Raw genomic sequence first — 13130 nt, 5'->3', positions numbered from 1 at the left:
TGATAAGGCAATCAAACAACAAACGAAAGAACGTACTTGTACAGTTGAAATTTGATTGATTGCTTTAGCACAGAAAAGGCAACCAACAACAGCAAGATACAGGAAATCACCTGATAGATGGCTGTGAGGTACTCCCTTTGTCCACAAATATAAGATGTGGAGATTTAGACGGACTGAAATAAATGAACAAAACACAGTAAAACATGTCTATATACATCTGATTTAGGAAAAAAGTTACTAGAAGAACAGCTTATATTTGTCAACGGAGGAAGTAGTTCATATTCAAACTTCTGAAGCCTTGCTATCTCCAGATTAGTTCCAGGCTTGAATTTGTTATCTACTCCACTGTCGAAACCGAATTGGAATTGGAATTTGAATTTGCTGCTGAAATAAAAAATATATACGGATAAAAAAAAGCTTCAACTGAAGTTTTAAAGATGGGAACGCGCACAGTAGCACTCAACTCAGCCTCCTCCGCCGTGTCCTTGTGTTCCTCTCTCGCCGTGCCAACCCCCCAACCCTCGTGATCGATTCCGATTCCGTGCCCGCGCGTCGAGCGATCGGCCCAGAGAGCTCGTCGACGAATCTCGCTCGTGTCCATCAGATCGCCATCGCCGGCCCACCTGCCCACCTGCCCACCAGTCGATGGCCTTCCCCTCTTTCACATGGCCGTTCCGCCGCCGAGCCGCCGCCGGCGCCAGCGGCGGAGCCGGCCCAAGCAAACCCTCCGCCGCGGAGGGGAAGGAGGAGGACGCGGAGGAGCTCGGCGTCACGCCGCAGCTCCTCGACTTCCTCCGGACGCTCTCCCCCGACGCCTTCAAGTCCTCCGCCCTCCAGCTCCACCAAGGCACCCCCTCCCTCCTCCCCTCTCGATTCCGCTCCCCTGCTAGTTCAGTCTCGATTACTGACGGTGATGCGCCATGTTGTCTCGCAGGGGCCTCGGCGGAGGCGGCGGGAGAGCTCTCGGACTGGCAGCAGCGGCACGCCGTCCTCGTGCTCGCCAGAGCCAAGGTAGGCCCCCCGCGGATCTCGTCCTCCGCTTCGCCCAAGAGAGAGATGGCTCTCAGGTCTCAAACTGTAATAATGTTTGATCCCTGCAGGAACTCGCTAAGGTCCGCTATGATTTGTGCCCACGCCACATGAAGGACAAGCAGTTCTGGACAATCTACTTCCTGCTCGCCAGGACCTACATCTTGCCGTAAGCTCTTGCCTCATTAGCTTTCGCCCATGTGCAAGTGCATTGTTTCAGTCCAAGTGCTCAATTAGCTTCATGGTGGTGTTGATTTTGTGAGTCTTCAGTTAGGAATTCTAGTCCATGCTGTTCCTTAATACCCAGCAAACTATATTCGTATCTAAACATGATGGTCCCAGTTGCATGTGTACCGTTGTGATGTCTTGTAGTATATATTATAAACATCCAGCAAAAGGGATTGGCATCTGAAGATGAAAAATTATTTCAAATATGAGTACCCGTTTTTGTAAAAGTTCAGCAAAAAGGGGACACCATCATGTAAAGTGTGGTCTCTGTTTGCTGAACTATCCATGAGGCGTAATGCTTCCAATAGAGATAGATATAGTACTAGTGCTGTTGGCTATATAAAGTTTCTGGTATCACACCAGTATATCTTAATAATACCTCTGTTCAGGCTTATAAGGCCCGCACATAATTTAAGGAAAACTCTAACCGTTAATTTAATGTCGCAAAAGTATACCATTGGAAACTTCTTTTAAATGTAAATCCAGTGATATATGTTGTGGCATATAAATAATATTTTGTTGATCAGAATAATGTTTAAAGTTTTTCTTTATACACGCCAACCTTATAAACCTGGAATGTGGCAGCCATGGAGGTGATTGTTCCTTGCTGTACTCCACTAACTTCTACTTCCTGAAAGATTTCATTGAGTAGATATGTTCAATGTATAAATAACCTGGCTGAAAGAAGAATTCACCATCCTTGGTTAGTTTTGGAGATGTATTTGTTATGTGATTCAAGATTAGACTCTGAACTACTGCAGCTACCTTGTAGTGTTCTCGTGGGACGCAGCCAAAATATAAGGTGGGACTTGCATAATTCAGACTAACATTATTGACTATCATGTACTACTATGGTAGACCAACATTTATACGGTGGTTCTTCTGCAACCGTGTGCAGAATTTACTACCACCTAGTACTCTTCTCAGTAGCCACCGAGGCTTGAGAACCGAGATGGAGTGATCTGCTGTGGTCATATAGGCTTTAGCTCCAGCTGCTATATAATACTCTAATTCTGTCCTACCAATCTGCCATGGGTTATTGACAGACATTTTAAAAACATGTTCTCTTCTTACAGGTACGAGTTACGTGCCATACAAAAAGAGAAGGTAAGAAGGATGGAGACAGAGAACGGAAAGTCAAAAGAAGTGATTGCTGTTGAGGTGGAGATGCAGGAATCGAAATGCAGTAGAGAATCTCAAACGTTACCAGATGATTCAGAACCTCAGGATTCATAGTTGATGTTGCTGACGGCATATTAGGTAAGGGCTGGAAGCAGCTGTATCAAAATTGATATCTGGCTTAATTCAGAACTCATTTTTCCAGTTGAATGACCCAGGCTTCAAAATTATTTCGCAGAAGTTTCAGATGCATGCGATGGGTGTTCATTGTGACTTCTGGCTGGATGTAGCAATCTCCGCAGCGTGCCATTGGAGTGCCTGTATGTGTAGTAATCAAATTTTGGAGTCTAGGAATTTTGAGGCAGCACGCTGCATCTGCTGATAGCAACATAGCAGCTGTTTGTTGGCTGTGCACTGACATGTAAGCTGATGTGAACTTGGCCGTGATCTTGAATTGAAGTCCATGTACTATATCTTTTATGTATTCTTGTGCGGGCTTTTCCCCCATATTGTTTGAGGCATTCACAGCTTTCTGTTTTCGCTGCCCGGCTATTCTGGAACTTTACTGGAAATTCTGCTGCACTGAAACATTTGTTATGCACGTCTAGTTGATTTTACAGGGATTTCTAGTCTCATTTAAGGCAGATTTTCTGCTTAATTTAGTTAGGCATAAGGCATACGAGTGACATCTCAAATTAATTGCACAAGTTGCATGTGTTTCATGACATCTCAAACTGAAATCAAGATCCCAAGACTGAAAAACAACTGGACAAATTGATGCGTTTTCGAAAATTAATTGCAACCGAGGTGTTTTTTTTAAAGAATATAGTACTGTATCAGACAATCATAGAGTGCAGCATTTCGGTGCCCAGGCTCATCCGCACCTGGTCAGAAAAAAATCACAAAACAATTCAAAAAATTCCGAAAACAATTTGCATGATAGAAAATTTATTGCGTGAGATCTGCTCCAATTTTCAGGTCATTTGGACATGTGAGTTGCTCTCAGCAAAAAAAGGCAAATCGGGTCAAAACAGTGCATGAACAGTAAACTTTTTTACAGAGCCCGAATTCGTCTCTTTTGCCGAGAGCTGCTCGGATACCCAAATGATTTAAAAATTGAAGCGGACTTCAAGCATCAAATTATCTACGATGCATTTTTTTGAATTTTTTGAATTTTTCTAGCATTTGAATTTTTTTTCAGTGCGGGTGCAGATGAGCCTAGTGTGGGCTCAGAAGTGGATTATCGACAATCATATACTTCCTCTGTTCCTAAATGTAAGTCTTCGTAGAGATTCCACTATGAACCACATACAGATGTATATAGATGCATTTTAAGTTTAAATTCATTCATTTTGCTTCGTATGTAGTCCACCTAATGAAATCCCTACAAAGACTTATACTATTTAGGAACGGAGGGAGTAGTCTTCTCGCAAAAAGAAAAATAGACAATCATAGTCATTCCGTGGAAAAGAGAGTAGTACTCCCTCCGTCCGAAAATACTTGTCATCAAAATGAATAAAAAGGGATGTAATTTTTCGATTTTGCCTTTTGGCCTTTTCCACTGGAATGTGGGCCCCGCTCTCTATCCATCTCTCCTCTCCCACTTCCAGCGTTCCCCTCGCCCAGGTGTCACTGTTTCGAAACAGAGACAGGCAGAGAGGGAGCGGAGAAGACAGAGGGAGGGGAATCACGGGGGAAAAGCGGCGGTTCCGACGCAGAGTCACCGGCGTCGATATCCCCAGCCACGGCGACGCGTCGCCCGCTTCTTCGGGCCCTGCGAAGCGGGTGAGTCACCCAACCGACTGAAGAACAGCGGTCAGCGACCATGTTTTCTTCCTGTTCGCGCCCAATCCGCATGCATGCCGTGAAATTTCTAGGGTTCTAGTAGCAGCCAATTTGCCCCATACCCCATCTATGAGGGACGGGGGTGCTGGTAGAGGTGTGCTAGCTTTCGAATCGACCAAGATAGGAGCAGCAAATGACCCGACGACTTTTTCAGCTAGCTTGCAAGCTGATCTCTGATGTGCTCTGCTCGGCTGTGACGTTCCGTTCGGGTTTCAGCTCTCTGGTTTTCAGAGCTCAACAGTGAACACCCTCTTGTAACTTGTTCCATTACTAGAGGGACTTAGATTCAGATACTAGTAGCTAACACCCCTGCACCTCTTCCTGCTAGAAAAATCAGAGGAAGCAGAAAAGCACCCCCGCTCTTTGAATATCCTACATCATTCCTGCGGATTCCCATGGCTCGTGTTTAAACATTTTCTGTGACTTGTTAGAAATCTGAAACTCTTGTTTCAACAAATTTGTACGGTTTGTCCCAGCTAGTTCCCACAGATATATTTCTGCACTCCTTACGTTATGTGCAGCTAGTTTGTAAAGGACAAAACCATATTCTCGTTTTTTTCGTTACGCACTTCTGTTTGTATCTATCTGAATTGCAAATGCCATTTCAGCGAATTCTGTTTGTCTCTTGTTCCATTCATCAGATTTTTTTTTTTTTTTTGGCTTTAGTACTTGCTTGGAGTTTTGCTGATGTTTAGAATTCTTCAGCTCCCAAACGAGGAAGTTTTGTATTTATCTCGTTCTTGCATGGTCTGAAATTACAATTTTTAGAGGTTTCAGATGGGAGGAAGCGGGGAGGGCACATGTGGTTTACTCGTCGAGTTGGGGTAGGGGTTTTGCGTGGGTACTGCTGATAAAGAACAGAGGAAGGGGATTCTTTTCACACTTTTACGTCCTTCCTTTTTCCATCCCATTTATCTCAAAATCTAAAGAGGGGTTAAGCCCAACTAGTGTGGGGGTTCTTTCAACAACAACAACAAAGCCTTTAGTCCCACACAAGTTGGGGTAGGCTCGAGGTGAAACCCATAAGATCTCGCAACCAACTCATGGTTCTGGCACATGGATAGCAAGCTTCCACGCACCCCTGTCCATGGCTAGTTCTCTGTCGATACTCCAGTCCTTCAGATCCCTCTTTACAGACTCCTCCCATGTCAAGTTCGGTCTACCCCGACCTCTCTTGACATTATCGGCACGCTTTAGCCGTCGACTAGGCACTGGCCTTTTCTGTCCAGAGAAAATAGAAAAATAGAAAAATAAAAAAAAGTTATAGAAATAAGCCCAGAGTTATCATGTCATATTATATCTTTTTCGTTTTCTTTTTTCTGTCATATCATATCCTTTTCATTTTCTGGTTGTGTTATATTTGGTTGTAATCTTTTTTTTTCACATAATAAAAATGAAAAAATATGCAAAAAGTGAGTCACAGCCTCACAGGGACAAGCCAAGCCCAAAACAGTAAAGCCCACAACCACACCTCAAAAGACAACTCATAAAGACAAAGAGAGCCCACAACCAAAGCCCGGAAAGGAAAAACACAACCTGCGACAAGGGGTGACCGAAACAGGCAAAAATCAATGTACATGACGTCAGCCGACTGAGCCTTAGCTAGACCCATCTACTATCTGTCTTTCAAACATATATTTTGTATCTAAATCCCACCGTAAATGCAAAGCTGAAAGCCCCATCCTCTGCCGTTCTACGAGCTAGTTGCTCTAAGCTCTGATCTCTCCATTTGATTCAAGGTGATTGATATCAGCTCAACTAGACAATTCTAGCCTTGTAGTGTATCATCGTAGATTATTACTTTTTTAACTAAACTATTCGGTTTTATTTCGAGTGACCACTGCGACATTCATGGTCGGATTTTGTGTGTGTAGCATTGTCTTCTTGTTTGCAAGCTCATTTTTTCCTTTTTTTTGCTTGTCTCTAGATTATCCTCTCCTTTTTTCTGTGGTGGCTGGCGACTATGAACCAATCTTTGAGCATGGGGTCGTTGATGTACAAGGTAGTAATAAAGACGACTAATTTTGTTCGACTGCATGTTTTCAGCAGCAGCTCAAGCGATGACAGGGGTTCTGAATGCCTTGGCATCTTACGTTACCAAGATGCTCGCCGACATGGCTAGAGAAGAGGTGGCCATGCTGATCGGGGTCTCCAGCGCGATCGACGATCTAACCATCAAGCTTGGGGACCTCCAGAATTTCCTTGCTGATGCCGATAGGAGAAACATCACCGACGAGAGTGTTCGGGGGTGGGTGGAGCAATTGAAGCATGCCATGTATCACGCTACCGACATCATCGATCTGTGTCAGCTCAAGGCCATGGAGCAAGGTCCATCCAAGGACATGGGGTGTCTTAACCCCATGTTCTTGTGCATTCAGAATCCCCTCCATGTACACGACATCGGCAGCCGCATTAAGGCACTGAACAAGAAGTTGGATAACATCTGCAAGAGGGGTCGTAGTTTCAATTTCATCAAGCTTGAAGTCTACCAGGACCAGAAGACAAATCGATCTCATGGTATTGACCGCAAGACGAATCCATTGTTGGAGCGGTCGGGCGTGGTTGGGGAGAAGATCGAAGATGACACGAGATCGCTTGTTCAGCTGCTCACGAAGGAAGTCATTGACACGAGTGATAGCATCATGGTGTTCGCCATCGTTGGTGTTGGCGGGATTGGTAAGACCACCCTTAGCAAGAAGATCTTTAACGACGAAGCAATACAAGGCAAGTTCACCAAGAAAATATGGTTAAGTATCACACAAGAATTCAGCGAGGTTGACTTATTGAGGACAGCCATCACTACCGCCGAAGGAAATTTGCCAGGACCTGGGGGTGGGTCTCAAGACAAAACTTTGCTCGTGCCGGCTCTTGCAAGTGCTATCAAAGATAAGAAGCTATTTCTTGTGTTGGATGACATGTGGGGCACCTATGAATGGACGAACTTGCTTAAGGCTCCCATTAGCCACAGTGCCCCGGGTAGCCGAGTCCTCGTCACCACAAGACATGAAACTGTTGCCCGAGGCATGAAAGCAGTAAATCCATACCACCGCATCAACAAATTAGGGCCCAAAGATGGCTGGTCATTGCTCACGAAGCAGGTGAGCACATAACTACTGGTAGCCTCCGTTCTATCTCAAGTAATACGTTCATTTATTGACACGTGGGGATGCAAATTTGGTACCTTTAGGGTACCCTCCGGCCCTCCTTAGTCTACCAAATGAACAAATGATATGAATTCTGAAAATTTAGTTCATTTAGTTGAACCAAGGAGGGTCGGAGGGTACCCTTTAGGTTCCAATTTGCATCCCTATTAACATGGGAAGTGGCAATATTTTTTGTTGTACTCTTGGTGCTTACTGCCTTAAGTACGTGCTTCATCTTTTTGGTGCGTCACTGTATATGACAACTGTTGTTTGATTAACATTACTACTAGTACACTAGTGTTCGTTATGAATAGGCACATAGACCAAGCGTCCACACCAACTGCTTGTACGTAGTACTTTTATATTGATTATCACCACATAATGTAAGCACTGCCTTTTAATGGTATGTACGCCTTAAAGTTCTTAATACCTCCACAACTACTAGACTATCTTCTAATTGGTCATTCTAGACTACTGAGAACATGCATATGCTTGTTGGCCTGTTGTTTATCTCTGATTCGTAGATTGTGTTGAGAGTAACTAGCTAGGTAATTAGATCATTTATGTGTCAAATAAAAAGACATGGACATTGATCCATCCAGATGCTTTTGATTGACAACTTAATTTATCAGTAGACTGGACTATAGGTGCTCAATTAATGTGTGTGAGTGTGTTCCATATTAATTCTCAATTAATGTGTTTATTCCATATTAATTCTCAATTGTTTGAAGGTACTCATGACCGAGAAAAGCGAACCTGCAGTGGATATGCTGAAGGATATTGGACTTCAAATTGTAGAAAAATGTGATGGGTTACCACTTGCCATAAAAGTGATGGGAGGACTCCTATGCCAGAAGGAAAAAACCCGGCATGATTGGGAGAAGGTATTGAATGATGCTGTATGGTCAATACATCAAATGCCAGAAGAGCTAAATCATGCAATATATCTTAGCTATGAGGACTTGTCCCCTTGTTTAAAACAATGCTTTCTGCACTTCTCCCTTAAGCCTAAAAAGATGATTTTAGATGATACACAATTTGTCGACATGTGGATTGGTGAAGGATTTGTTAATGGAGACTTAGATAGATTGGAAGAAATAGGAACTGAGTACCATAAAGAGCTGAGGTTGAGGAACCTTATAGAGTCGGATACATCATATGCCAGTCAGTATGTTTGCAAGATGCATGATGTTATTCGTTCATTTGCTCAATTCATGACAAGAAATGAAGCACTAGTAGCTCATAATGGAGAAACTGTTAATAGTAAACTTCATTTGCAAAGGTTTCTCCGGTTGTCTATAGAGACTAATGGATTGGAATCAGATGAATTTGAGTGGAGAAGTTTACAAGAGCAAATATCTCTAAGATCGTTAATGTTAATTGGAAACTTCAAGGTTCAGTCTGGTGATTCCTTGGTTACCTTTCCAAGTCTGCGGACTCTACACGTAGAGTCTGCAGAGTTCGCCACAATGGTTGAATCTCTGTATCATCTCAAACACTTGAGGTATTTGTCAATGGATAGATGCGCTGATATAGATTGCTTGCCAGAGAACATTCACAAAATGAAGTTCTTACAACACATTAGTCTTGAAGGTTGTGAGAATCTTGTGAAACTTCCTGATAGCATTGTGAAGTTAACGGAACTAAGATATCTTCAACTTGAAGGCACAGGTATATATAGTATTCCTAGGGGTTTCCATGCTCTAACAAATTTGAGGACACTATCTGGGTTCCGAGTACACATGGATGGTGATTGGTGTAGCTTGGAAGAGCTTGGACCTCTTTCCCAGCTTAGGGGCATTGGATTAGTGGGCCTGGGGAATGTATCTGATGCTTCATTTGTCACAAAGGTTAGGCTTGATCAAAAAGTGCATCTTTCTAGGATGCGCTTATTATCCAGTATTGCGTGTAAGAAAAATCAAGGAGTAATTGAGGAGGTGTTTAATGAGCTATCTCCTCCTCCGTGCATAGAAATTATTTCCGTTGAAGGATATATCGGGCGCCACCTGCCAAGATGGATGATGTCGACAGCAACAATGCCCCTCAATAGCTTGAGGACACTAGTGATGGAAGATTTGGCTTGTTGCATCCAACTTCCTGATGGATTATGTCAGCTCCCATTGCTGGACTACCTGCAAGTCAACCGTGCTCCAGCGATCAAGTGCATTGGGCCAGAATTTGTGGGCCCCCAAAGCCACCGTTGCTATCCTTCATCCCACATGGTGACTGCATTTCCGAGGCTGCGTGAGATGGATTTATTAGAATTCGTGGAATTGGAGGAGTGGGAGTGGGAGGAGGAAGTGCAAGCTATGCCAGTCTTGGACGCGCTTACTTTCACAAGGTGTAATTTGAAGTGTATCCCTCCCGGTCTTGCCTCACATGCAAAGGCTTTGAAAAAGTTGACCTTGTGGAGCATGTGGCGTCTCCATTCGCTAGAGAACTTTGCTTCTGTTGTCGAGCTCGACCTGTATGACTTACCCAAGCTGATTAGTATCTCCAATTTCCCTGAATTGCAAAAGCTTGAGATCAAGTCATGCCCCGAGCTCACCTCACTAGAGGAAATGAGTGCACTACGGAGACTTGTGCTGACAGTTCCCGGCTACGGTGAAAGATTCCGGCTCTCGCCCAGCAAGATGGGACTCCCCTTGTACATTCAAACTGTAAATCCAAGCCATTTGCTGGTGGACTGCGGTCTGGAGATACTTGGTTTCATGGCCGCAGGAAAATCTGGCAGCGAGTGGGACAAGTTTAGCCATATCCAGCACGTTGAGGCTTATGCAGACAGTGATTGCTGGGATGACAAGAAATGGCACGTGTTGTACACAAGGGAACCTTTCAGCATTGAAACAAATGTGCAGGTAATAATTAGTATGTAGACTCCCTAATATATCTGAATTTTAATCTCTTCCTGCTGTTTCCATCTTAACCTCGTCGATTCCGCAGCCTGCATTTCCGCGCTTGCTTAGAGGAGCAAAAACTGTCCGCGGATAGAGAAGAGGAAGAGCATGAATTTGATCCAACGGAATTGGCACCTATTCTCATGGGAAATAAATAAGCACGGTATGTTGCTACCAGGTTGGAACCAAATGCAACCTCCAGTTCTTCCTCCTCGCCTCAAGTGCCAGCGATTCAGTGCGCATGCACGCATCCGTGGGAAACAACTGCAGTGGTTGGGCTCCATAACCAAGATGACGGAAAGATTAATTTGCTGTCAAGAGAACAAAGGCGTCGTGTAGAAAATGGCTTGCGGTTATGCGATGATTAAATTGTGTTTATGAAGATCTGATGCTATATTGAGGTCGTGAGCACGTCACTCGTTGTTGTTGAAGTATGAGACTGCACTCGTCACCCGTTTACTTTCAGTTTGAATGAATAAACATTTGACCTTTCAATTTGGTACGACCCAACGAACTACATAGATGAGCACCTGTGCTATTATTCAGTATTCACATCATGCATGACAGCAGCAGATTGTAAAATTTACACCATAAAAACTCAGAGAAAAAGGAAACAATATGGCTGTTCATGTTCAATGAAACCAAGTTGATTTTAGGCTACATCTGTACATCAACAACAACAAAACAAGGCTGCTTCTTTGTATCGCTGTAAGGAAACTGCTCTTGCTGTAATTCAGAGATAAGAATTTCCCAGTGATTTGTTTCGTCAGCTCCGTGGTAACTTTTCTTTACATCAAGGAACGTCTTTTATTAACTTGTGATAAGAGCTGCATCATCAAGAAAAAATGGAGCTAATTCTGGGGGTACACCTTCAAACCATAGAGAGCTAAGCAATCCCCTGCCATCCTAGCCAATACACCTGTACGTTTGTTGTAAAACCAAGCAGTAAATAGGAGAAACTAGCTAGTCTTTTGCGTTAATTTATTCCTGGGTTCCCAGCTTATTGTCCAAATTTGCTTCTTCATTCGTCAAAGAGCAGCATCACAACTTATGATACTTCATATCAGCAATTCATCCGAAGTCCAGCTACATATACAATTCATAGACAGGAAGATCAGGGAATTACACAACGTGCTTTTACCAGAGCACAATTTGTTAGCAACAAGCAATTCAATCAACTTGCAGAGTAGAACGCACATTGTACATATTCAGCTGAACATCAAAATTTATGTATGATACTGTATCAGCATGTGCAAGGGAAAGCGGAAGGGGACAAGTATGAACTGATTATGGCATTTGCATTCTATAGCAGTTAAGCTTTGCAACAGATAACTACCTCGACATATTTTAGCCTCAGATTCAGGTTTAAAAAATATTACAGGAGTAGCTACACTGAACCACTGATGTTCCCAAAATTTCTACTATCACAACATATCTTTAAATCATGGCATCATAATCATCCAATGCACCATTATACTCCATGATCTTCTTCTTGATCTTTGAGGAATCCACCCAGGTGATGAAATCCTCCATGTTCCTGGTCACAAGGAAGGCTGGATCGGTGACCGTCTCTGGGCCTACACGCACATGGCCCTGTTCAATGTAGGTGACGGCCTCTTTAAGGTGTTCAGCAAACTTGAGCTTCACCATAATTGTTGCAAGTCTCCGCCTACAATAGTTTTGCAAACAATATGGTAAGTGAAATATGACACATACACAGGTCATTGAGTGATTCTTGGCAATAAACACTTTCTAAAATTAACTGGCAAATAAAATGCACTATATTCAGCGATCAAAGAATGTTATAACCCGGGAGAGAGACAAAGAGACCTGGCGAAGGCGCTCACTGAAAGTTTCTCACATTTAACCAAGCTCTTCTTTGTTGGAATTACACCCATATTATACCTGAAATTCAAGAAAACTTCTTTAGACTAGACAAATGAGTAGGCCAGTGAAAGTAGCAAGGAATAAGCGGAAGTGGCAAGCAAGAACTGCATGATTTAACCAAAAGGAAATAGTTTTAGATGATTCTGGTAAGATGGCTTACTCAACCAACACGAGCATGCTCAGACATAAGCAGAAGATTATAACGAGAAACCGATAATCTCAGAGAGGTTTATGCATTCTGGGCAAATAATCAAGTAGTGCTAACATATGTCGAAAGTACAATTAATATACTCAAATGATAAGTGCCACACAGCAGGTGCGTGGCACTCTGGCCCTGACGTTTTTTGATGGCAATTCCAGTCACGCAAGGATGACAATGTGCAGTGACACACGGCAATTCCAGTCACGCAAGCACGAAAGTTGCCATCCTCACGTCACTAAACATGCCGCCGAAAATGTTCAGAGTTGCCATGTGCTCGTACATGACGTTCGGTACTTACCAGGGTCCTTAATTTATAGACAAGAGCACACATCAAAAGCCTCACACATCTCTAACTCTATAATAACAATCAAAGTGGCAATTGCAGATAAGCCTGGAGCATTCTCACAAGGTTGCGGCCCATGATGGATATACAGTCCTCACAGTATGCAGTAAAAATTTCAAACAAACAAATGCATACAGCATCACACATGCATCGAGGGTCTGCGGCGTCTTACAGCTTATCGATGAGCATGTCCGTCATCTCGATTCTGAAAGGGTCCCTCGGATCCATCTGCTTTATGATGTTCACGAGCTTCTGCGCCATCAAGCAAATCCCGTTGTACCTGCCGCGACACCACAACAGTCACAGGATCGATTAGTTACAGGGCACCGCCCAGCAAACGCTACGATTTCTTGAACCAACACGCTCAGCAAATCCCGGGAGGCGATCGGCGCGCTCAGCAAATCCCAGCCGCGAGATCGAACTGGGTCTGACGGGCA

General features: G+C 43.6%; 3 protein-coding genes across 5 annotated transcripts in view; 2 read left to right on the top strand and 1 right to left on the bottom strand.

Annotated features, from left to right (window-relative positions):
- Positions 1-403: 403 nt before the first annotated feature.
- On the top strand, positions 404-2916 carry LOC119365950. Of its 2 annotated transcripts, none has more exons than XM_037631601.1 (5): positions 404-847; positions 935-1011; positions 1101-1198; positions 2334-2517; positions 2595-2916. In XM_037631601.1, the coding sequence occupies exons 1-4, from the start codon at positions 646-648 to the stop codon at positions 2491-2493; spliced, it is 537 nt and encodes a 178-aa protein (XP_037487498.1). In that variant the 5' UTR covers positions 404-645; the 3' UTR covers positions 2494-2517; positions 2595-2916. The 2 variants fall into 2 exon arrangements, with proteins under 2 accessions (XP_037487498.1, XP_037487497.1); XM_037631600.1 differs by having other exon boundaries at positions 442-847; positions 2615-2916.
- A 1109-nt stretch (positions 2917-4025) lies between these two features.
- Positions 4026-10756, top strand: LOC119365945 (putative disease resistance protein RGA1). 2 transcript variants are annotated; one of them, XM_037631594.1, is made up of 4 exons: positions 4026-4161; positions 6271-7319; positions 8096-10222; positions 10308-10756. In XM_037631594.1, the coding sequence occupies exons 2-4, from the start codon at positions 6282-6284 to the stop codon at positions 10353-10355; spliced, it is 3213 nt and encodes a 1070-aa protein (XP_037487491.1). In that variant the 5' UTR covers positions 4026-4161; positions 6271-6281; the 3' UTR covers positions 10356-10756. The 2 variants fall into 2 exon arrangements, with proteins under 2 accessions (XP_037487491.1, XP_037487490.1); XM_037631593.1 differs by having other exon boundaries at positions 6268-7319.
- Positions 10757-11519: 763 nt separating this feature from the next.
- LOC119365947 (U3 small nucleolar ribonucleoprotein protein IMP3-like) overlaps positions 11520-13130 on the bottom strand; it is a 1962-nt gene continuing 351 nt past the window's right edge. The window contains exons 2-4 of the mRNA XM_037631596.1: positions 12866-12973; positions 12092-12166; positions 11520-11930 (exon numbers count right to left, since the gene is read on the bottom strand). Coding sequence (XP_037487493.1) covers positions 11699-11930; positions 12092-12166; positions 12866-12973 — 415 coding nt within the window. The 3' untranslated portion in view covers positions 11520-11698. The remainder of the gene's footprint in view (positions 11931-12091; positions 12167-12865; positions 12974-13130) is intronic.

This window comes from Triticum dicoccoides, chromosome 2B (assembly GCF_002162155.2).
Source record: "Triticum dicoccoides isolate Atlit2015 ecotype Zavitan chromosome 2B, WEW_v2.0, whole genome shotgun sequence".
NCBI classification, from domain to species: Eukaryota; Viridiplantae; Streptophyta; class Magnoliopsida; order Poales; family Poaceae; genus Triticum; species Triticum dicoccoides.
Note: the sequence above shows the minus strand (reverse complement) of the source record. Positions and strands in the feature narration are given on the sequence as shown.

What these genes read in the sequence shown, in the direction of transcription:
- LOC119365950 (XM_037631601.1), top strand. Translation starts at nt 646, where the DNA reads ATGGCCTTCCCCTCTTTCACATGGCCGTTCCGCCGCCGAGCCGCCGCC. An exon ending in CGCCCTCCAGCTCCACCAAG is followed by an intron (nt 848 to 934) that starts GCACCCCCTCCC and finishes GTTGTCTCGCAG; the next exon opens with GGGCCTCGGCGGAGGCGGCG. An exon ending in TCGTGCTCGCCAGAGCCAAG is followed by an intron (nt 1,012 to 1,100) that starts GTAGGCCCCCCG and finishes TGATCCCTGCAG; the next exon opens with GAACTCGCTAAGGTCCGCTA.
- LOC119365945 (XM_037631594.1), top strand. Translation starts at nt 6,282, where the DNA reads ATGACAGGGGTTCTGAATGCCTTGGCATCTTACGTTACCAAGATGCTC. An exon ending in GGTCATTGCTCACGAAGCAG is followed by an intron (nt 7,320 to 8,095) that starts GTGAGCACATAA and finishes AATTGTTTGAAG; the next exon opens with GTACTCATGACCGAGAAAAG. An exon ending in GCATTGAAACAAATGTGCAG is followed by an intron (nt 10,223 to 10,307) that starts GTAATAATTAGT and finishes TCGATTCCGCAG; the next exon opens with CCTGCATTTCCGCGCTTGCT.